The sequence below is a fragment of the Salvelinus alpinus genome, chromosome 9 (assembly GCF_045679555.1).
Source record: "Salvelinus alpinus chromosome 9, SLU_Salpinus.1, whole genome shotgun sequence".
NCBI classification, from domain to species: domain Eukaryota; kingdom Metazoa; phylum Chordata; class Actinopteri; order Salmoniformes; family Salmonidae; genus Salvelinus; species Salvelinus alpinus.
The window spans coordinates 78,367,102-78,391,922 of NC_092094.1; the positions used below are offsets into that span (position 1 = coordinate 78,367,102).

Genomic DNA, 24,821 nt, shown 5'->3' on the forward strand with positions numbered 1-24,821 from the left:
ACTAATTACTGAACTATATGAAATGATCCTGCCGCCTATCATACTGCATATAGAGAGGGCAATACCTAATTAATCATTAAAAAGAGCCTCAAGAAATACAGATGAGATGCCGCCATGTACATTTGGGCCAATAGAAACACGGTAAAATGCTTGCCTGGGTAGGATTGGCCAATAGGAGAGCAGGGAAAATATCACAGGGCGGGATTTCCTCTTCCTTGTCAAATTAAATTCATATGGTAACTAACCCGCTGCTAAATTCACAGACAGCTCTGTTTGCCAATAATGGAAGAATAAGGTAAGTTATTTTTAAGATTTTTAAGCCCAAAAAATACGTTTTGCTACAATGGCAATGACTCGGCATATACTGTTGGCTTGTTAGCCAAAGCATTTAGTTTTAGTAACGTTACATTATGTTCGGTTACATTTGAGAATATAACATGCAACAATGTTGCAACAGAGGTATTGTAAAAACGTGGTCTCAGAGTATTTCGTATGATTCTGTACGTAAATGCGAGAGATATTTAGTATGATATGTTACAGATTCCAATTTGTTTGTGGCTAACTTTAGCTAACTCTAGGGGTTTCCTACAGCTGAAGGACAAACCGCTTGAGTAAGTTTAAATGTAATTTTATTAAACATTCTGGCTTGTAAGGAACATTTACACAATTTTGCAGGCATTAGTTTCAGGCTGTATATACCAATTAATTGTGTATTACAGGCTGATTAATCAGACTACGTTGTTGGAAATTCAATTGACACATGGGCAGACGAATTGCCTCAGATAAACAGGCGCCTGATATCTTATGTTATCGTCCGTCAAACGAAAGATGTGAAATCACTCACTTCTCCATGCGTGTGCCTCTGTGTCATTTCAAGCATAGCCAGAAGTTAACATACCAAAATCACCTTATCTTGGGTCAATAACTGATCATGTTTTTGGTTAGGTATAGAAAGTACTGTTCAACGGTCTATGGGTCATCTAGCACATTTTGACATATCATAACTATTTTATGAACATTGACCATTGTGTGTTGGCTTTAATTTATTTTGCAGGGTGGTTTATAACTAACCCATGGGACACTTCAGTGATGACTGGTTACTCAACTCTGTGAGAATTCCGGCGGATGTAAGAGCAACAGACATCATCCATCATCCCACCCACACAAATCAACATGACCTCCCAGCAGGCCAACCCTTTGACGACATTCAAGAGCCCCGCTGACCTCAGTCTGGACTACTTCTCCTGGGTCCTTCGCCTCCAGATCATCAGCCTGGGCTTTGCCTTCTACACTGCCATTTTCCTCCTCTCCCACCTGGTGTCCACAGCCCTCTCCCAGACCTACCACTCTCTGCTGGCCAAGGAGAAGGTGTTCTGGAACCTGGCGGTCACACGGGCTGTATTCGGCCTCCAGAGCACGGTGGCAGGCTTACGAGCGCTAACCGAAGACTCGGCCTTGTCAAGGGACAGGATAAGAGGTCAGGAGGACTGGTCGTGGTTCACCGTGCTCACCGCCACGGGCTTCTTCCTGTTTGAGAATGTGGCGCTGCATCTCTCCAGTGTGGTGTTCAGGTCCTTCGACCTCGCTCTGGCTACCCACCATTTCTTTGCCCTGTCGGGGTTCACTGGGGCCGTGGTCTGGGACTCACAAGGGCATTACCTGCCCATGGTCACCCTGCTGCTGGAGATGAGCACGCCTTTCACCTGCATCTCTTGGATGTTACTAAAGGTAGTGTTTGTCTGTCTGGTGCCTTTCATCATATACAGCAGAATGTTGTTGTTTGACTCCATTTGTGAAGCTGTACTGTAAGCTTATTTTTTTATAGTTCAGTTGTTTTGCTGGTGGGCTAGACATAGAACGCACAGAGATTTCAATTCCCCTTTTCTGTTTACGTACTCAACACTGAGACCTTGTCATGATATGCAGCAGTGATAAATGAAGGTGACCATTCTGAGAAAGGGGAACTTCTAGGCAGAAATGGACCCAAATCACATGAGAATTCACATGCCACTTTTGTTTTATTGTCCAAGATGTTATATGCAATCCATACATTGTTATATATATCCCCAAACACTGTGGCAGTCTATCCCCTACCCAATCAGTAAATTTCCTTCTCTAAGTATCCATCTTTTCTCTCCCTAGGCGGGCTGGGCGAGGACCCTCTTCTGGAAGGCCAACCAATGGGTGATGGTCCACATGTTCCACTGCCGTATGGTGCTTACCTACTACATGTGGTGGGTGAGCTGTAGCCACTGGGGGGAGATGAACATGTACGTGGCTCTGCCCCAGCGAGTCCTCTTCTACACTGGCCTGGCCCTGCTCACAGTGCTCATCAACCCCATCTGGACACACAAGAAGACCATGCAGCTCCTCAACCCTGTCGACTGGAACTTCAGCAACAAGCCATTGCCCAACGGCCCCAGTGGGGAACGGGAAGAGAAACCTCATGAGAGCTAAACGGAACCAAGCACTGTGAACCTGTTTTGTACAGTTATGTTTCTTTTACTATGTTTGTAAAGGAGAGGAAGTGTGATTCAAAGTGAAAAATAGTCTAACTCTGGCTTTTAAGTTTGTAACGGAAAGGAAAGGCCATTTTAAATACTATTTTCTTACTGACTCAGGCTTTTAGTGTTTGAAGTATTTTGAGGATTTCAAGTTTATCTGAACTACTGTGTTTTTAAGGTTCTCAGTATAGGTCTGTTGTCTCTACAAGACGTGGGTGAAAGGGCCTTTGACGACAAGAAATGTCATAGGGGAACTTAATTTTATAGTAGAAAAGTGTTGGCCTGACCCGTATGCCGTTGGTTATTCGCAGTTTTTGATAGTGTTGCTTTATTGAGTGGGAGTGCAGATGAACAGAGAGAAAGGCATATTATTGTTCTGTCTACTCAGTTCAGCTTCCAGCAGAAAGCTGTGAATGTGCTAGTTAACCTCTCTGGAATGGGGTGTTGGCTTGTTTGAAGTGCACTTACGGGTAAAGTGTGTGGTCACTCAAACACTATGTGCTGAGCACAGACCAGTCCATGAGGCAGCAGATTTACTCGCTGAGAACAAACTCAGTGACAGACTGAGATTGGAGACGGTCACGATTTGGCAGATGAGGAAAGTCTTACAGCTTTCGAACGTCATTGGAAGGCAAGCAACTTCTTTCTGTATCGTAAAAAAGTATTTCTGATTTGCTTCAGAGTAGACTGTAATGTGTGCTGGTAGTGTTGTGTGCTCTAGTTTAATCTTTATCAATTAATTTAATCTTGAGAAAATGGTTCCTGTATTCTGTGGATGTCTGAGTCGTATCTTTGATAGTGGGGTTGACTTAATAGTATAGACTCCGTGTAGACTCTCTAAACGTGTGACAGTGGATGCTAAGAGAGCTGTGAGAAGCAGTGCTGTTTTCAGGGGGGGTCACCAAAGGGAGTGGATAGACTAATAACAAGCACCACGGTGCAGGCCAAATGGATGGTGATGTCTTCCTTTTGTTACTTATCAACTCTCTCTACCGCTGATCTGTGGGAAAATTAAGTTGGGGGTTAATTATTTGAGTAATCTCTCCTTTGTTTGCTATCTCCTAGACCTTCTATAAACCTGCAAATTAGTCTTAAGTTGACAATTTAAATCCAGTTCATTCAAGATTCACGTGAGATGGAGTGTGTGAGTTTGAACCCTTAACTTGGTTGTTTGTGGACAGATGCATTTCAGTCCTGTAGTCTAGCATGGAGCTTTTGGAAACTACTCACCCACATTGAACTACATCCAGACTGCCATACTGTACTTCATAAATCCTCTCTTGACTTGAGAGGTGTGGAAAATAGAATAAGAATATATCAACGGTACAAACAACTTATGACACCAAGGCATTACACCGGTGCGCATCACGGTGATGTCATTATAAATATCGAATAGCTCCCCATGTGTTTATGCTAGACTTACCATTTCTTGTAGTGGCTGCAGCTCAATCCCCTCTTTCTTCCTATTTATAAAGCTTGCACCTATTCCATAATATGGGGTTTGTGAAAGTGCTATATTTCTACACAGGATCCAGACAAGAAAATAATCACGAAATCATCTGTTAAAAACCAAACTGTTTGAGCTACAAACTAAATGGAAAGATGAGACTTTCATGAACACGACGGTGTCCAATGTTTTGCTCTTTGACACACACGCTTCAGGAGAGTCGTCTGAAGGTAACCCTGGACCGGCCTGTAAAAATGGCCCAACGTGCTTTGGGTTCAAATTTTCACTAATAAAGTGAACAAACATGGGTCAAATTTATGTCTCTCAGATATAGGAAAAATACCTAAAAACCTTAGTCCTTTTGACTGTGTTTTGCAATGTACAAATCTGTTATTCAATGTGTTTTTTATGGGCTATAGCAGTGAAGGCCAAATTCAATGTTTTAATTAAATAATTTATATATACAGTGTTTATACCTACAGGGTCCTAAAATTCAAAATCAAATGGTTAAATTATACATTTTATGGTCATCTTTTAAAACAATTTCATATGTTAGCTTAGTAGATATTGCGATCTAAGGGCTCAGACCCACACTGGTTAAACACGCATTCATTCTCATCTAGATGCTCTTCAGGAAATGGTTAGGTTCAATCTGCTTTGCATCATAGTTTCATGTTATGTCTAATTCTGTTCAAATGGATTTCATTAGACATATATCCTAGAACTCTGCTGGTGTTGGTTAGAAAGGATAGGGTATTACAAGTAATTCACATGGGAAAACCTCAACATTCATTACAGTATTTTCATAGTCTTAGGTAATGAGTTTGTAGTTGATTTTTTGGGGTTAAGAGTGGTTAGAGATGAAAAGGGGGAACAGGCATCATCTCTTGTTTAGCTTGCTTTTATTTTTTTATTACAATAGATTATTGAATTCAAATAGATGCACGACTGAAGGCCTTCATAGCCATAATTAACCTAAACTTTACTATATTTTTTAAATATTTTTTTTAATTCAGGTTTTATTATTAAGCTTATGAAGTAAGTCTTGTTGTTTGGTCGACATGTTTGCCTGGCATTCAGAATATAGCAATACAACAAAGAAAATGTACACAGTAGCTTTATGTTAATTGGTTGATGCCAGCTTTAACCAAATACAATGGAGTTATTTCTGGGTTCTCTACTTGATTATTTGTATTTCCAGTGGGATTTTTGTCATTCTTTAAGCGTTTTCTACTACGATACAGTCTAATTAGTTCTGAGCTTGTATATTAACAGTGTTTGATTTGCCATTAATTTCTACTATTGTCTGTCAGTATGAAGTTGTGTGATGGATGCTCACACATTGACAGTCATTTTCTGACTACCACTCAAATCTGTTCACTTTAACATGAGCTGTCAATAAAACCTTCAACATATTCTTTGTATTGTCTAGTCTATATTTTGGGGGAAATGCATGTTTGTTCTTTATTAGAAACATTTTTATGAGGAAGGAGTTACTGCTGTGTGCTCAATAAATTCAAAGCAATATATTATTTATCCACTAGATGGCATGATAGGATTGGATGAAATACCTGTCTGGACGCACAATTATCTCAATGCTGGATGGACAATGGAAACTGCCGCACTTACTGTCTGGTGCTTTTCAGATGTGTGGGGAAACTTTGAGTCTATGAACTTATATATTACAGATTTGGAAAGATACTGTGGGACATCACATTTTTGTCTAGAATAGATGGACATCTGCCTGGAGTTAGTAACGTTTTGGGAATTGTTTACTGTTGATTTATTTACAGCCAGAATAAATGCTTTTCACTTCAACGCAATATTGACCCAACTCACCACAGACCTATGGAACTCACTCATATGTGCCGAAATTAACAAACGAGTGTGTAGTAGGCTAGTTACTTCAACTTCAAATTTGACGTGGCAAAGTCAGATTATGATGAGTTTATAAAGTGGGAACATAGAGCAATTATATAGAAACATCAAATAGCTCACATATGGTAATGCGTTCACTGTTGACTGACTAATGCAAGCACAGCTGTTCCAAGGGAGCCACCTCACTGATCACGTGGTACACATTGTCACACACGTACTTCATCCTAGGCGGGACCTCAGGAATGTGATTGAGTGCCCCTTCGGCCAATTAAGGCTTCTTCCCTCGAAGTCTCCACCAATGACTGAGGAGGAGGCAGTCTCTTGGATTGAGTCTAATTGCATTTGCAAAAGCTTAGGAAAATGGAAAAACAGAAAATTCACTTGGTCGAGCAGAAGTTTATACTCAGTGTTTTGACAGAGATTGTTTACACATCTCTACTGTGGATCTAGAAGGACGTTATTCATCAGGAGTTTAATATGGTGAGTTTTATGTTATGGGACTTCAAGAGTGTTTGAAAGTAGTTTATATGTAATTTTGAGACTTTTCAATACAGTAGTAACCACATGTTTAGCTGTATTTGGACGTGGAAGGTATCAGCGAATAGACCAGATCCTACTTTCATTATCCAATTAGTTTTTTCTCTGCAAACAAAAGTGAGCGGTCGATCCCTGCTGCGCTGTTATAACGTGGCGAGTTGTCTTGGCTAACATGTGAGGTATTGTCAGACGAGATGCAGTGTATTGACTTACAATATATCGTCCTGGTTGGTTCTTTTTAGTTCGGCTGCTGTAAACTGTTTGTAAACCTCTGTACCTTCATCTTTCCAAGCAAGGCAAAGAGTACATTTCCTAATATGTATTATGCACAGCCTTTCATCACTGATTTTTAGTGTCAGAAGTTGGCAGGGCCAGGGAGGGGACATGGCTGTCATGCAAATGACAATCTTGTGATGAATTGCTACATGTTCTCTACAAACTCAACGGCTGAAATTTGTGGTGCCCATGTTCTTTTTCAAGGGTGCAGGTGCATGATATCAAGATGTCCTTAAAGTCATAACATGGATTGCATACCAACAAGTGCAACCTGAATTGTATTATTTTTGTCCACTCCAGACCAAGACATGTACATATATCTCTCTCTCCAAACTTTGTACAGTGTATCAGCGTTTGATTCAAACAGTGAGTCCTTAGAAAGTGTTCCAGAGCACTCATCCCTAACTCCACTCTAACAAATTAACTTAGTCATGCCATGCATAGCATTCCTCAATAAAGCAAGTGCATGACTCTAATGATCTGAAACTTTCTTTGGTAACACTTGTATTAATCAGAAAAGTCCAATTTAATCAAACTGTTGGTCCAAGTTGTTAGAGTAGCCTGCAACCCCATCCGATCAAAAAGTATTTCAGGAATCTTATGTGCTTCGGGCCAGGCTGCTAAAAGAAGCTTTTGATACGGTGAGCGCTTTGATCTTCTCTTGTATTGTCTGGCTCCATGCTTGTCCAGTTCAATTTTCATCAGAGAGTTGGGAGCCTGTGAGATTTGCACACACTACATGGTCGTTTTCTTAGCAAATAGCCACATCACTTGGCTGCTGTGAGTACAGATGCCTCCACCCCCGATAATGACTCCTAAAAAAAGAGTCTCTGGTATTTAGGACCAAATCCAGGTGATGGGTCACATGAAGCAAAATTGTGTTTTTACATTGGCTAAAAGTAGAGACTCCGAGCTAGAAAATGTTATATTATACAATGCAGTTGAATAACAATGAAAGTAATTCTGCTTTGAAAGTTGATAAACTTGTAACCCCACTTTTGAGAGAATGGCCGTGAAAGTTTTGGTATTCCTACTGGAGAGCTCTGTCTACCCCCATTCAGCATCGTTCACACCCTTTTAAGCCTTGGCCCCATCCATCTCTTTAAAGATTCACAGTGTAGTAAACAACCTAAGATTTCAAGACTAAAAGTGGTGTAAGTAAAAGCAAAACGTAGTAGTATAGATTTACTTTATCTAGTCCTTGGCCCATATCCTAATCTGACTTTGGTGCAGGCCAAGTTGTTCTTCACCTTAACGTCTCTGGTAAACACGCACTTTATAAAATAAAGTCGAAGTTTATCACATGCACAGGATACAGAAGGTGTAAACGGGTCAGTGAAAGGGTAACTTGCATAGTGGAGTCTTGTTTAGACATGTAGCTAGCTAGTTAAACAATTAACCATAATTCCAACTCTAATGCTGCGTTCAAAACAACTGGGAACACTGGTGAAAGATATAAACTCAGACTGGGAAAAATTGATTTGAACGGTCATCCAACTCGGAATTCCAACTCGGGCCTCTTTCTAGAGCGTCTACGCAGATCATACACGTAACGTTAGCTAGCGAGCCAGCCAGCAAATGTTAGCTAGCTAGCTAACAGTACGCTTTAACTTGCAATGAAAATTACTTAATGACAAAATTAGAAACGGATAATATCTGAAATTGTCGCTAGACTCTTACCCGTATACATGGATGAACGCTTCTCCCTCTGTCATGGTTGCACTAAGTTTGAAGATGTAATCAGTAGACCGGTGTTTTATACAACAGCCCTCTTTTTGGACTCTCTGCATCTGGCAATCATCTCTCTGCTTCCACTGGGCATTCCACTGATTTCAAAACTCAGTCAACTTCTTCCGTGACAAGGACACCGTTTCTTCCCCACCACCTCCAGAAAGTAGTCCATCACAACGTTTTCCCACTGAGCTTTGTCGATTAGTGCTATTAACTTCAAGGCAACAATGTTGAGAGCAGTAGCAAAACTTTTTCAGTTATTCTTGATATCTGATATCTTGTCTACCGTGATATCTTTGATATCTTGTCTACCATGATACCACGGTAGACAGGATTAGCCACACATACTTAGCAGCTTATGTTATAGACAGAAGCAGGCTACATGGCAGACCAATCTGAATTCATCTCTCGGCATGTCCAGCCCGTCCATTATCTCAGCCAATCATGGCTAGTGGGAAGGTTCCTGTATTTTCCGTGGCTAAACCAACTAGGCTCGTTATTTAACAATTGTATTCATATTTACAGATGGCAAACAAGTTTGTTATTAAGGCACATGAAAGTTCACATTCCAGAAGGTATTTCTGTCAAAAAACGTATTTTGAAAAAAAAAAGACTCTCCTGGAAGTAGTGACGTGCGTCATACGCCTAGTTTCTTGAAACGGGTAACATTTAGGGACTGTGGAGGACTCTTGGCTGTGACCCGGTCTACTGCAGACAGAGGTTCTATTGCTGAGCAGTCAGGTAAGCCCTGGGCCTGTAGATGGCATGCTCCGCCATGCGTGACACGTCCTCCTGCAGAGCAAACATCACACGTACATCTCCATCTCACCATGACATAATCTTTGACTTGGCTCATGAAGCTCTGGCTCCTGGTTTAGGCTTACATGCTGAGGATAATGCTATTACTTTCCTTCAGCATTCTGCCTAGTTTTTTCGTCGGCTTCATAACAGAGGGTTACTTTCAGATTGGAGGGTCTGTTGCTGTTTTTTTTTTCTTGGTTGTTATTGTCTCTCTCAGATGCAGCTGGATAGAATCGCTAATTTCCCAAAGTGTGTGTGTCGGCTCTGTAAGTCCATCCAGTGGGTAGAGGCTTATGGGAAAGTTTCCGAGTGTCTGGCAGAGGGTGAGAGCCAGGCCAGAGTACATAGCAGTCCGCAGAGAGGAGCATACTTCCCATTTTTCAGAGGACTGATCGATCATGCACTTTAAATCCTCCCGTCCACCACTGAGGAGTCACTGATATGTAATGTGGAACGGATCAGCATATAGCACAGCTGTGAAACTGACTGACTGGGCCGTCCTTCCTTCTGCAGGTGGACATGGAAAATTTGGCATGTACCAAAGTAAGTGTTTACCAGCTGTGAACATCTATGTTCAGAATTGGATATGACTCGAGCTGTATAGCTTCTAGTTCTGCTGTTTTCAATATTTTTGGACACTTTTCCCTTTTCCATATGAAGGCTCTGTGACCTCCTATGTCTTTTTTAATTACACTATTTGGGTGACCTAACAAAAGTCCTAAACACATTATCTCCAGTACCCACTTTGAAGTCTGCATAATGCATATTATTGTAACAATTGGAAGCGTTTAACTGGCCTATTGTCATTTGTCGTAGTCTGAGGTTGTGAGGCAATTTTGTGCTGTTCTATTGATATTGAAATGCCTCCAGAGCTATAAGTTGGGCAACTAACAAAGAAAGACCTATTTGTGCTCTCTCTCCCATTGCCTCACACACTGACATAGTGTTCTGTTTTTCTGACGACGTGCTGGACTCTCAAGGCCCCAGTCTGCACTGGATGGGTGTGGACCCTCTTTCGGAGTGACTGTGACTATGGTGGTGGCCTCCATCTTTGATGGGACGTTACATAGCAACTCAAGTGCTACACCAAAGATAGACCACAGCCTGTCGTTTCCAATGGGAACAAATGAGTCATAGTGGGCAGAACAAGCAAGGAGTGGGGCAGAGCCAAGCACAAGTTAGTAACATCCTATTGGTGCGTTCTTGCATGTATTTGCATATTTCTGCTAGGGAACGCCTACTCTGAAGTGCGCGTGTGCATTAACTCAATTTTCCCTTGCATTCCTTTTAAACAATGCAATTTGTAAAAACTTTGACGAAGGCTAACTTAGTCCACTCTGTTCATAACAGATTTTAGTTTTGGGAACAGAACTGTATTGCTCAAATGTTAGCATAATGTCGTCCAAAATCCAATTGGCTCCATCTTCTCGGCTCCATCTTCTCCCACTGCCGGCCACTGGACTTCCTCTCATCACCATATTTGGTAGTCAGTGGAAACGCCAACGGATGCTTCACACTTATACATCCTGTGAAATATCTGTGGCTACACTCTCATTTTTCCCAGCAACTTCTGTGTTCAAAGGCCTGGACTGAGATGGTTAGAAGGGAAGTTAAGCTAGTTAAAAGGGAATTATTTCATTCACCCCTTCTGTGACAATTGGTCAAATTTACTCGATTCAAACCAGGGACTGTAGTGATGCCTCTTGCACTGAGATGCAGTGCCTTAGACCGCTGCGCCACCCGGCAGCCCATATACACTACCGGTCAAAGGTTTCAGAACACCTACTCATTCAAGGGATTTTCTTTATTTTTAGTATTTTCTACATTGTAGAGTAATAGTGATGACATCAACTATGAAATAACACATGGAATCATGTAGTAACCAAAACAGTGTTAAACAAATCAAAATATATTAGAGATACTTCAAATTGCCTTGATGACAGCTTTGCACACTCTTGGCATTCTCTCAACCAGCTTCACCTGGAATGGTTTTCCAACAGTTTGAAGGAGTTCCCACACATGCTGAGTACTTGTTGGCTGCTTTTCCTTCACTCTGTGGTCCGACTCATCCCAAACTATCTCAATTTAGTTGAAGTCGGGGGATGGAGGCCAGGTCATCTGATGCAGCACTCTCCTTCTTGGTAAAATAGCTCTTACACAGCCTGGATGTGTGTTGTCATTGTCCTGTTGAAAAACATGACAGTCCCACTAAGCCCAAACCAGATGGGATGGCATATCGCTGCAGAATGCTGTGGTAGCCATGCTGGTTAAGTGTGCCTTGAATTCTAAATAAATCACGGACAGTGTCACAAGCAAAGCACACCATAACACCTCCTCCTCCATGCTTTACAGTGGGAAATATACATGACATGCAGAGATCATCTGTTCACCCACACCGTGTCTCACAAAGACACTGCTGTTGGAACCAAAAATCTCAAATTTGGACAAATTTCCACCGGTCTAATGTCCATTGCTCGTGTTTCTTGGCCCAAGCAAATCTCTTCTTCTTATTGGTGTCCTTAGTAATGGTTTCTTTGCAGAAATTCGACCATGAAGGCCTGATTCACGCAGTCTCCTCTGAACAGTTGATGTTGAGATGTCTGTTACTTGAACTCTGTAAAGCTTTTATTTGAGCTGCAATTTCTGAGGCTAGTAACTCTAATGAAATTATCCTCTGCTGCAGAGGTAACTCTGGGTCTTCCTTTTAGGGCTGGGCGGTATACCGTATTTTAATATATATCGGTATTTATGCATGGACGGTTTGGGTTTTTACTTTACCTTCTATAATGATATTGAATGTTTGGTTTGTTAAATGTGATATGCTGTGTGTAATGTCCATTTTTATAGTTCACTCCGCTACTTGAGTCATCCCTTTCTGCTCTCTCTATGCCGCTTTCCACACAGACCTAGTCCCACCTCCTGTCACTCAAGGAGCGCTCCTTGTTGTTGCTTGACCACGAGACATTTTCGTTCAGTCTGCATGGTCAATGTTGACGACAACGATGTCGTTTCCACTTTGATCTTAATATAAATCCACGAGCGTTCTATAATTACAATATTAGTTTGTGTTTCTTACATCTGCAAATAGCTAGTTTGTATTTTCTTAAGTTAAGCTAAATCGTGTTCACCACTAATGCTAATAAAAGTACTGAGTCAGAGCAAACATAGCTAGTTAATACAGCCTGATACCAGTACTGGTGGAAGCTTAAATCAGCATGTTTGTGCAACAGTATCTTCTAAATCAAAGAGGAATAGGTGAAGCATGAATATGTTGGCTATATGAATAAAGATTTAATGTAGCCAAAGATTATAGGGTCCCCTAGGAAACACTGAACATCACTTTGGTTCCTACCCTGTCACAATAACTCGTCCATGGCATTTTCATTCGTTGTCATGTCAAACACTGTATTCAAAGTGCCCACTATTATTTATGTTCTAAACTATAGAATGTTTATTATAATTCTATTCCCATGATTCCAAAAGTTCATCCAAGTGTTTTGATCTAAATCGCAATTGCAACATTTGGTTAAAAATAAGGTGTAGTATTTTTGCCCATATAGTGGCAGTGTGGAAATTATCTAATTTGAGTGCAGGAAATGCAGAAATTTATGAAAATGCTGGAAATTATTTTAGGTTGAATTGAACGGTATAAACCAATCAGAATGGAGATAGACCCATTGAAATAATTTAGAGTGTGTGTTGCCACCCTAGGGTCTTGCACTACTGAAAGCAAATTTTGAACTTTTATTAATCATAAACATAAAATACCGTCAAATTTTTAAAATACCATGATATTATATTTTGGCCATATCGCCCAGCCCTACTTCCTTTGGCGATTCTCATGAGAGCCAGTTTCATCATAGCACTTGATGATTTTTGCGACTGCACATGAAGAAATGTTCAAAGTTCTTAAAATGTTTCGTATTGACTGACCTTCATGTCTTAAAGTAATGATGGACTGTCGTTTCTCTTTGCTTATTTGAGCTCTTTTTGCCATAATATGGACTTGGTCTTTTACCAAATAGGAATATCTTCTGTATACCCCACTGACCTTGTGACAACACAACTGATTGGCTCAAACGCATTAAGAAGGAAATAAATTGCACAAATTAACTTTTAACAAGGCACACCTGTTTAATTAGGGATGCACCGATATTACATTTTTCGCCGACACCGATATCCAATATTTTCCTTGCCCCCAAAAAACCTGATACTGATATAAAAAACTTTCAAGTTTTAACCCCACGGTCTGTCGGCAGTTTTTTTGAGCAGGCGTTTCAATGCCATGACAGAGGGTATCACGTATGCTGCAAACGCAGTTGATGAGCTTATTTCTCGAGTCAGTTGTTCGAATGGCGCTAGGAGTGTGTTCATGTTTCAAACATGTTCTCAAATAGCAGCAGAGGTATGAGAACCAGCCCCTTGAGCATGCAATACGGCTTTCCTCAGTATGAAATCCTTGTCGACCCACTATGCTGTCAGACTCAGCATGCTCATGGGGCTGACATCGCTGGTCCAAATGTCAGTTGTGACGCTAATAGCAGTGACGCAAGTAGCTCATAGATGTGCGTTTCAGCAATACTGTATAACTCCGGTAGTGCAACATCTGAAACATAGTGCCTACTTGGTAATGTGTGCTGGGGCTCGAGGTGTCGGCGAAAGCCAACATCATCCACAACAGAGAACGGTTGATTGTTAAGGGAAATGAATTCCTTTATCTTGGTGTTAATGGATTTTGCCTTTCAGTTGTCTCGCTGAAATGTTCTTACTCTTTCAAAGGACTGCTCGACTTGAACTTGTTTAGTTGTTGGAAGTGTGAGCTTAGTATTTTTCTGCTTTGTTCTGTGTAGCGCTGTATTTTTTTGTGGCATCATTACGTTAGATAGGTATGCACATCAGCGTTAAACTAGACATTGGGCCGATGTTGGCATTTTTAGGTAATATCGTCCGATTCCGACATGCTTACCGATTTTTATTTTTTTTAAATTTAATATTATTTTTTTTATATAGTGCATCCATACTGTTAATTGAAATGCATTCCAGGTGACTACCTCATGAAGCTGGTTGAGAGAATGCCAAAAGTGTGCAAAGCTGTCAAAGGCAAAGGGTGGCTATTTGAAGAATCTCAAATAAAATATATTTTGATTTGTTTAACCCTTTTTTTTTTCTTTTTCTTTTTTCTGACTACATTATTCCATATATGTTATTTCAGAGTTTTGATGTCTTCACTATTATTCTACAATGTAGACAATAGTAAAAAATTAAAGGAAAACCCTTGAATGAGTAGGTGTTGTAAAACTTTTGACTGGTAGTGTGTATATATGGACATATTATAAAATTGTCTGTATTCATATATGTCTACATATATATTTAAATATGTGGTGTGGAAAAACATTTTGACAGCATGCTATGGTAGCTAGTAAAATATATTTCATAAAGATGTTGCCATGTATTTTAATGAATTTGGCTTTTTACCTTATATGTATAAAACTACAAAGTTCAGCACTAAATCACAGTAGCATGCATGCTGTGGTATACTTTTGAAAAGTTTGAATGACTCATGACTGACAACTCAGTGCTTTCAATAATCTTAATTTTTTTTGCTCAAATAACTCATTGAATTGTAGCATGGGAGTCACTTGAAGGTCGCATCTGAAACATGTTGAATGTGGCGTGGGAGTCACTTGAAGGTCGCATCTGAAACATGTTGAATGTGGCATGGGAGTCACTTGAAGGTCGCGTCTGAAACATGTTGATTGTGGCATGGGAGTCACTTGAAGGTCGCGTCTGAAACATGTTGAATGTGGCATGGGAGTCACTTGAAGGTCGCATCTGAAACATGTTGAATGTGGCATGGGAGTCACTTGAAGGTCGCATCTGAAACATGTTGAATGTGGCATGGGAGTCACTTGAAGGTCGCGTCTGAAACATGTTGATTGTGGCATGGGAGTCACTTGAAGGTCGCATCTGAAACATGTTGATTGTGGCATGGGAGTCACTTGAAGGTCGCATCTGAAACATGTTGATTGTGGCATGGGAGTCACTTAGATAAAATTGTGTTTGTCACATGCTTTGTAAACAGTGTAGACTAACAGTGAAATACTTACTAGAAGGTAGCATCTGAAACACAAAATGTACAAATTACCTCTGTGCACTTAACATGTCTTTTTTAAATAATGTTTTTGAATATGAAATTGATACTTACAATGCAAATTCCTTCACCTCCAGTGTCTATTGCAGACTCACAAGTTGCCAGTTACCCTGTGGATAATGCAGTGACGGAGAGTCAGTGAAATAATTCCACTCAAGAATAAATAAGGGGCTAGCCAGTTCTATCAAAGACAGGCAACCGTCACTAAATCTAGCTAAGGTAGCTAGCTAGCAAGCAACACATTGGTTGGTTAGCCAAGAGCATTTAACAATGGCTTTGGTAATTACATTATATCTAATACATACATGACATTAACTCTACTGGACTCAACTTTAATTTTCAAAATAATTCTTACCATGGTCAGTCGTTGCACGTTGGTGTCAAGCTAGGTAGCTAGCTGTGTTAGCAAGCTCGATGAAAAATGTATTGAACTGCAAGCAAGATTTTTCTTCCTCTGTCACCCACCAGGTAAAAAAAAAAAAAATTATGTTATGAATGTAAAATAAAATGCCATTATCCACAAGAGCTTTTTTTTAGTGGTGCTCTTCACCTTCTGAAGAAGAATTGTCAGTTGCAAGCGGGGCTTGGGGCAGGCATTTCAAATTGTGATTGACAGCTCAGGAAAAATATATTTACAGATATCTTTTAAAAATAAACACTTCATGTATTTTTTTATGTATCATACTAAGTGGTACCTCCAATAGCTGCAGAATTTGTTTTCAACTACAACTCAATGATCCAACTTTTGCATGCAAAATGCCACTCTGGGAACCTAATGCTAACGTACCAGAAGCCAATAGAGACTCAACATTATCATTAGGGTAGAGAAGGTTGTGAGGTGTGTTTGTGTTTTTAAACATATTTGAGAAATACATTTTCCCCAATATATTTTATTGAAATATATTCTAATCTATAATTTCTGTATGGGTGACCTACCCTAGGCCATGCTATTGAAGTGTATTTCCCACACCCGACACCTGTGTAATTACAGCTGCTGATGTGAAATGCCATGCTGCTCCTCTGGCTATATTGATCCCTGTGTCTAGGTCAGATAACATTTCAGGTCTGTCGGAGGCTTTAGAAAGCAGCTATGAACATAATACTCAGCTATGCAATGGTATACATTGAGTTACTGCATGTTAACACGCTCTGTAGATCTGTTTGTTCTCTTCATGGGCTCTTATAGCCGAGCAGTTTGCATACACAAGGATATATCATTAGTTATTGCTGACATGAACATTCCGAAAGTGTGTTAGATTTCTAATGAGAGAAATATCCAATATACTTTTAAGCTCCACTCCTTGGAGGCTGACTGACTACATTCTTCTCTCTCACTGTGGTTTTCAGGGATCCTCCTCTACATGTCATAAAACTGGTTCTGCCTGGCCCCCTGTCAACACACACACACACACACACACACACACAGAGAAATAATTCCTTGTAGACACCGTTGCCCTAGAGCAATCAAAAAAAGATGCATACCTTGGAATAAACATCAGCGCCACAGGTAACTTCCACAAAGCTGTGAACGATCTGAGAGAAGGCAGAAGGAACATAATATTTGACATGCCAATTAAGCTCTGGCAAAAAATACTTGAATCAGTTATAGAACCCATTGCCCTTTATGGTTGTGCGGTCTGGGGTCTGCTCACCAACCAAGAATTCACAAAATGGGACAAACACCAAATTGAGACCTGCATGCAAAAATATCCTCTGTGTACAAGATAAAACACCAAAATAATGCATGCAGAGCAGAATTAGGACGATACCCGCTAATTATCAAAATCCAGAAAATATTTGTTAAATTCTACAACCACCTAAAATGAAGCAATTCCCAAACCTTCCATAATAAAGCCATCAAATACAGGAGATGAACCTGGAGAAGAGTCCCCTAAGCAAGCTGGTCCTGGGGCTCTGTTCACAAACGGAGCCCCAGGACAGCAACACAATTATATCCAACCAAATACAGAGAAAACAAAAAGATAATTACTTGACACATTGGAAAGAATTAACAAAAAAAACAGAGCAAACTAGAATGCTATTTGGCCCAAAACAGAGAGTACCGACCCAAACTTAAGGAAAGCTTTGACTATGTACAGACTCCGTGAGCATAGCCTTGCTATTGAGAGAGGCCGCCGTAGGCAACCCTGGCTCTAGAGAAGACCGGCTATGTGCACACTGCCCACAAAAGGAGGTGGAAACTGAGCTGCACTTCCTAACCTCCTGCCAAATGTATGACCATATTAGAGACACACATTTCCCTTAGATTACACAGACCCACAAAGAATTTGAAAACAAATCCAATTTTGATAAACTCCCATATCTATTGGGTTAGCAATCACAGCAGCAAGATATGTGACCTGTTGCCACAAGAAAAGGGCAACCAGTGAAGAACAAACACCATTGCAAATACAATCTATATGTATGTTTATATATTTTCCCCTTTTGTACTTTAACTATTTGCACATCATTACAACACATAATATGACATTTGAAATGTCTTTATTCTTTTGGATCTTTTGTGAGTGTAATGTTTACTGTTTCATTTTGTATTGTTATCTATTTCACTTGCTTTGGCAATGTAAACATATGTTTCCCATGCCAATAAAGCCCCTTCAATTGAAATTGAATTGAAATACAGAGAGGGGAGAGGGACAGAGAGTGCCTGGCCATTTTAGTAGGCTACAGGACACTGTCCTCCCCAGCGCAAGTATCTTTGTCATCCCTGTCCATCTATTCACAGAGAGGACTGTTTGTGTGTGTGTATAATGGACCACTGATTACAGTAATGCTGGTGATGGGAGACAATGACACACTGCCAATAACACAGCCATGCAGAGAGACACAGCTCCAGCCCGAGAAGCAGAAGGAGTGTGTGTGCATGTATGTAGAGAGAGGATTCTCTGCTCTCTACTGATGCGGCTGTGAGTTCCATGGCTGGCTCTGGGTTTTGTTTGTGACTCTGTCAAACCATTTGTGGAATGCCACTTGTCATTAAAAATGCTTGAGCTGTTTTTGGCTTCATAGAGGCGTCAAACTCTTCAAACAGCAAGAAGCTGTTAGTGACACGCACACAATTTGGTCGCCTGGCTGCAGTCTTGGTTTGAAGTAATTACTGAGTAGATTGTGATTTTCATTATGCAGCAGTCAATGTATGTGATAACTCCTCACCCTTTGTGAACATGTTTATTATTACTGTTGTGACTAGGGCTGTGGCGGTTTCGTCAGCCGGTGATTGTCAACCAAATAACTGTCGGTCTCACAGTGATTGACCGTTAATTAACATAAACACATTTAGCATCTCCTGGCTTCCACACATGGCCTACAAGACATTTTAAAAAGTCTAATAAATCCATGTAATGTAATATAGCCTACACCTTCACAATAAATCCATAATTTTATTTTAGACAGATCTAAAGAAGCATGATATGAAGAAAATATAGTCTTTCAGAAAAGAATAGCATACTCTGAGTTGTCCTGATGTGGCTATGGCTGTGGGCTACACTAGTTTATTTAGCAGACGAGATTTGCTTATAATTCCACGGCATTATTTTATAGTATGAGAACCCAATTGAACAAAGCTGAATAAAATATAAATATTTTATCCAAATGATTTGAGGGAGTGCGCACATGCGGCTATTCTGTGTTGAGCGGTTAACAAAGAAACAGCTACTCCTATATGCTTAATTTAGAGTTATTAATGTAACTTCAGTTGTTCTACAAACGTTGGGCTACATGTTTAGATTTTTTTATACATTTTAAGGCTGCATGATGAGACTAATGATTTAGAAAAAAGGCACTTGAAAGGCATGAGCTCTGCTTTGGTTTTTTTGCGCAGGCTGTACACACTACATCAGTCTCTCATTCACAATTTGACAAGCACTTGATAATGCCTCGAATTTCACGCATCCCCTTTGTGTCCGTAATGCACCCTAAAAAAATCCATGCCTTTTGTGGCCCGGAGTACTGCGTGGCGCTCTGTCACGTGATCTGGTCTTTCTCACAGGTTACAAGTTAAGACGGACACATCGGGAACGCACGCAACTGTGCGCGTCCTTATCCAATGCCGAGGTGCATATAAAAGATATTGGACGACCTGTCCACATTTACTTTGTCAGCCTACAAGATGAGTAGGCCTAACGAACAGCAAAAGCACTAGCCTATGTCAATCTACTATCCCCCATAGTACAAAAGTCGACCTATTCTGTGTGAGAAATAAATATTCCTAACAGTCTGGGACAGTTGTGTGATTTGATGGATCCCAAATTAATACAACCAGCATGCATTTCTTTTTAATGCTATGTGGCTGACGCAACATATCAGAACTTTTAGCTTAAAAGTTTGATAAACTATTAGGCTATTTCTTCACATAATAAGCGCAGCAATGAGCACATGGTAGTAGGCTATAAGCGTGAATGTTCCATTTGCTGAAAACACCATTATCAGAAGTGACCGCAAATGCAATTATGCATGTAATGCTTTTATTATAAATGTGCATTTTTATGGTGAATATGATCTTCCCCACAAACTGTCGCGCTCCTTATGTATGGCAGTTAGGCTCTACACCCCTTGTAAAGCAGATTAATGTACTTCATTTTAAGAAGTAATTTGGCCACTTTTAGTTGTGATAACAAAACTTATGTAGCCTAGCCCATAGGGCTATATGTTTTGATGAGGTGTGCGGCTATGATTCGAACAAGTAGCCAAAAAAAGGCATCGTTTCTTATGATGGGCATCCATTCACAAGTGATAATATATAATTTACAAGTGATAGGCTAATATTGTCACCCATCAGAATAAATTATATATGTGATTTGTTATGAATTAAAATGGACCATTATCATGCACCTGTATCGGGACAGGGGACAAATACATGTCATCTATGCACTTAAATAGCGAATGGAGGACGCTTTTCCCCGTGGTTTATTTTCATGCCTGCCAGGTAGGCTATACTCCTGTTGTAAATCTAAGGAATGTGCTTAATATTAGGCAAGTTGATCAATAAATATAGGAGGCCTAGCCTATAGAAAGCTGATGGAATCCTCTTTTTATTAGAGGCCATCACTCTGTTTTCTCACAATTGCATAGCCTATAGAAATGTTGCACAACATGAGGTCATGGGCTCTCATGAAGTGTTTGTTTACAATATTTGTTTGTTTACGAATACTTGCATTGATGTCAGAGTGATTAGAGGGACAATAGAGTGCTGAGTACCAGGGAGTTAGCAAGTTTGGTAATGACCAGCAGCAGCATCAGAGCTTGCAGAAGCCTAATTACCGTGACTAAACGGTCATGTGGAATTTGACTGCCTTCATGACTCGTGAGCGCCGGTGTGGCGGTAATACGGTCACCGCAACAGCCCTAGTTGTGACTCGTTTTAGTGACGTTTGTTGTGAACAAACTGGAAACAAATCAGCAGCATTAACTACAGGCCCTAGATTACTATTTTCCTGTCTGTGCATGGCTAACCACAGAGGTTTACTTGTGTGTTGTTGACTTGTAATGATATGCTTGGTCAAGTCTGTCATCAGACTGTTCTCCCCCCCCCCCCCCACTGTTGGCTCAGCTGCCTGCCCACCACCCTGCACGCCACCCTGCCTGCCACCTAGACCTACTTTAAAGGAATGTTTGGAAGCCTCCAATAGGCATGGTGTAGTAAGTATAGGGTGCTGACATGAAAGTCACTGTTGGTCTATGTACAGTACCAGTCAAAAGTTTGGACACCTACTCATTCAAGTATCAACTATATATATATAGTGAAGACATCAACTATGAAATAACACATATGTAATAACCCCCAAAAATGTTAAACTAATCAAAATATATTTGAGCCACCCTTTGCCTTGATGATAGCTTTGCACACTCTTGGCATTCTCTCAACCAGCTTAATGAGGAATGCTTTTTCAACGGTCTTGAAGGAGTTCCCACATATGTTGGCTGCTTTTCCTTCACTATGCTGTCCGACCCATCTCAATTGGGTTGAGGTCGGGTGATTGTGGAGGCCAGGTCATCTGATATAGCACTCATCACTCTCCTTCTTGGTCAAATAGCCCTTACACTGCCTGGAGGTGTGTTTTGGGTCATTGTCCTGTTGAAAAACAAATGATAGTCCCACTAAGTGCAACCAGATTGGATGGCGTATGGCTGCAGAATGCTGCGGTAGCCAAGCTGGTTAAGTGTGCCTTTAATTCTAAATAAATCACAGACATTATCACCAGCAAAGCACCCCCGCACCATCACACCACCTCCTCCATGCTTCACAGTGGGAACCACACATGCGGAGATCATCCGTTCACCTACTCAGCATCTCACTCTGCATCTCAAGACACGGCGGTTGGAACCAAAAATCTCCAATTTGGACAGACCAAAGAACAGATTTCCACCAGTCTAATGTCCATTGCGCATGTTTCTTGGCCCAAGCAAGTCTCTTTTTTTTTATTGGTGTCCTTTTGTAGTGGCTTCATTGCCGCAACCATGAAGGCCTGATTTTGCGCAGTCTCCTCTGAACTGTTGATGTGTCTGTTACTTGAACTCTGAAGCATTTATTTGGGCTGCAATTTCTGAGGCTGGTAACTCTAATGAATGTATCTTCTGCAGCAGAGGTAACTCTGGGTCTTCCTTTCCTGTGGCGGACCTCATGAGAGCCAGTTTCATCGTAGCGCTTGATGGTTTTTGTGACTGCACTTGAAGAAACGTTCAAAGTTCTTGACATTTTCCGGATTGACTGACCTTCATGTCTTAAAGTAATGACAGATTGTTGTTTCTCTTTGCTTATTTGAGCTGTTCTTGCCATTGGCTTAAACGAAGGAAATAAATTACACAAATTAACTTTTAACAAGGCACACCTTTTAATTGAAATGCATTCCAGGTGACTACCTCATGCAACTGGTTGAGAGAATGCCAAGAAAGCTGTCATCAAGGCAAATGGTGGCTACTTTAAAGAATCTAAAATATATATTTTTAAAATAGATTTTAACACTTTCTTTTTTGGTTACTACATGATTACATATGTGTTTTTTCATAGTTTGAGGTCTTCACTATTATTCTACAATGTAGAAAATAGTAAAAATAAAGACCCTCGAATGAGTAGGTGTGTCAACTTTTGACTGGTACTGTATGTGAGAGGACCCCCCCCCCCCAATCTATGGTGGGCCAAGTGGTCCCAGGGATTACGGCCTAGATGCCACAGGCCACACAGGATGTAATTTAGCCGAGGTGCGTCTTGTTTCCCCACCGAGCAAGTAAAAGTGCTGGTTAGGAAATGTAGGAGTCAACAGAAGGTAAATGGAGGAATCTCCGGAAAGGTCGTCTGTCTGGACTCAAGACTGTTGTTTACAGTAACCTGAGTTTAAGGTCTTCTGTAAAAGTGAGACAATAGGTTACATTTAAATGTCACATTTATCAAATATAAGACATGGCCCATGATAATAACCATATTAAAGGTATTTAATTGAGGAAATATCTGTCAGAAAGGGATGTGTCTCTTTCCTCTTTAGGAAGCCCAGAGGATGAACACACCTGTTTGCTGTATTTCCTCTTCACCCCCTCTAGCTCTCCCTCCCTCCTTCCAACTCCCTCCCTTCCCTTGTCACAATCCCAACTCATACAGTAGTCCTGAGGATAGCGATGATGAATCATTTTATCAGTCATGTTAAGGGTGTATCCCATCCTTTTAGGACTTTTTATCCTTGTCTAAATCTGTCCGGTTAGTCACATGTCTAGCTATAACTTTGAGCAGTTATAAAGTATTTTGTTTCCAGGACAAACATTTTCTACCCAACTGTCTCTTAGACATACAATACAGAAGAAAACACTGGTCCTGTGTGCTTTGTTCACACCCTCTGCTGTCTGGGTGGGGACAAAGACGCAGGGGAGCTAGACAAAACAAGCTTTGAGTCTCTAAGTGGTATATATTTTGGCTCTTGTTGGCAGCATTGGAATAGAGCAGTCTTATTCACAGATGCTTGTACTGTATTGTAAGCTTGTCGTATTATGGTGTGAATTTAATTAGAGAGCAGAATCTCTGAATAGTATGGAACACACTAGAACTCTGCAAGGGTCCTCTTATTCTATGGAATGACATCATTGCTATATCATCCACCCTTGAGGATAGTTTGACATTTTAGTCTCTTTTGAAGGAAGTAGGCAATTACAGAAAGACGTGACCTACTTTCCAACCTAAACTTGAAGCTTATTTTGTTGGAGTCATCCATGTGTCCAATCATCTATTTAACAAAATGTTAGGCAGTGGAAGAATGCGCTCTCTCTCTCTCTGGTCTCATGTCTGTGCAGGTCTGTGTGTTTCCTGTTTTAGCATGCATTGTCATCCACCCCCCCCCCACCCCCCCCAACGAAAAGTGAGCCCTCGGTTAACCCCACCCTCACCTTGACCTCTGACTTGCATACCTGTCACTACCCTGTGCCCCTCCGTGTTAGACCTTTTACAGGTTATAAGGTATTGAGATAAGAAATGCTGTAATGTGTAAAAGTGATAGGCTTATAGTACTGTACATGCAAAAGTTTATTAGGAAATCATTTTGAGCTAGAATTAGTGAACTATATTGAATTAAATTCTACTGAACGTCTTGATTTGATAACATAACTTATTTTTAGACTAAATTAGCCTAGTTTTTCTTGGTGAAATCTGGCTTTCAAACAATGAAAACAACTGCTAAATTTAGACATCCCAATTTGGACAGCTGTTATCAGATGTTCAGTAGAGTTGAACCTCGTAGCTGTTAACCTCTTCTTCCTGGTTATTTGGAAAATAAGGACATGCGTGATCAGAGGGAGGTAAAGCTACAGTAGGAGATTACTGACTCACTCTAAATCAATCAACAGGTTACAAAGTGCTTGAGCAGCGTTGACGCCTGACTGACGCGATATTGAACACACACATGCGCGCACACTGGTAATGATTAACTCCCAGGGTTTTCCTTCTCCATTCCCATGGTGTGAAGCTTCCAGCTCCACCATGTTTACTTACACAGTCACTGACCGTAATGGTGTCAGCGGATACAATAACCCTGCTCTGACACACACACACACACATCATATTAACTGTTTGTTTACACATTAACACGTGGGGCGAGAGGACGTTTTGTATCTTGATGTTGTTTTTAATTTTGTCTGCATTAGATGCTCAGACAAAAGAGCCAAGACCACAATGCTCCCCTACCCTTGGTGTGACTAACATGGAATTAACAGAGTGTGGTTGGTTGGTTTACCATCGGCTGTGGGTAATGCAGTGCCAAATGCCACAGTAATGATGTATCAGTGCTAAGCTACTTTCATAAGTGTATATCATATTACATGCCATCTTTTGACTTTTTTCCATGTATTAATACTCATGTTCATGTATACCATGTGACCTTACCAGGCAAAAGTCTAGTTAGGCTGTAACTTGGCCATATAGCTCGGGGAAACTGCTGCAGATGATGCATGGGAACAGTCGTCTATGCTTAGCTAATTGAATAAGTGGACAGTATCATAGCAC

The 24,821-nt window shown here is 40.6% G+C and overlaps 2 protein-coding genes and 1 long non-coding RNA gene across 5 annotated transcripts in view; 2 read left to right on the plus strand and 1 right to left on the minus strand.

The window, feature by feature from the left end:
• Positions 1–153: 153 nt before the first annotated feature.
• Positions 154–5,366, plus strand: LOC139530677 (protein CLN8-like). Of its 2 annotated transcripts, none has more exons than XM_071327288.1 (3): positions 154–295; positions 1,055–1,728; positions 2,143–5,366. In XM_071327288.1, exons 2-3 carry the CDS (start codon positions 1,174–1,176, stop codon positions 2,455–2,457), a joined length of 870 nt encoding a protein of 289 aa, XP_071183389.1. In that variant the 5' UTR covers positions 154–295; positions 1,055–1,173; the 3' UTR covers positions 2,458–5,366. The 2 variants fall into 2 exon arrangements, with proteins under 2 accessions (XP_071183389.1, XP_071183390.1); XM_071327289.1 differs by lacking the exon at positions 154–295 and adding an exon at positions 514–611.
• A 799-nt stretch (positions 5,367–6,165) lies between these two features.
• LOC139530675 (rho guanine nucleotide exchange factor 10-like) overlaps positions 6,166–24,821 on the plus strand; it is an 86,077-nt gene continuing 67,421 nt past the window's right edge. For both annotated transcript variants that reach the window (XM_071327282.1, XM_071327284.1), the window contains exon 1: positions 6,166–6,309. The gene's annotated coding sequence lies outside the window, so the exon portion shown is untranslated. The remainder of the gene's footprint in view (positions 6,310–24,821) is intronic.
• LOC139584076 (uncharacterized) lies at positions 14,613–17,561 on the minus strand. The gene is made up of 5 exons (XR_011676691.1): positions 17,393–17,561; positions 16,808–16,858; positions 15,681–15,779; positions 15,380–15,435; positions 14,613–15,186 (listed from the first exon to the last, which is right to left on the minus strand). It is a non-coding gene; the product is annotated as an uncharacterized lncRNA (long non-coding RNA).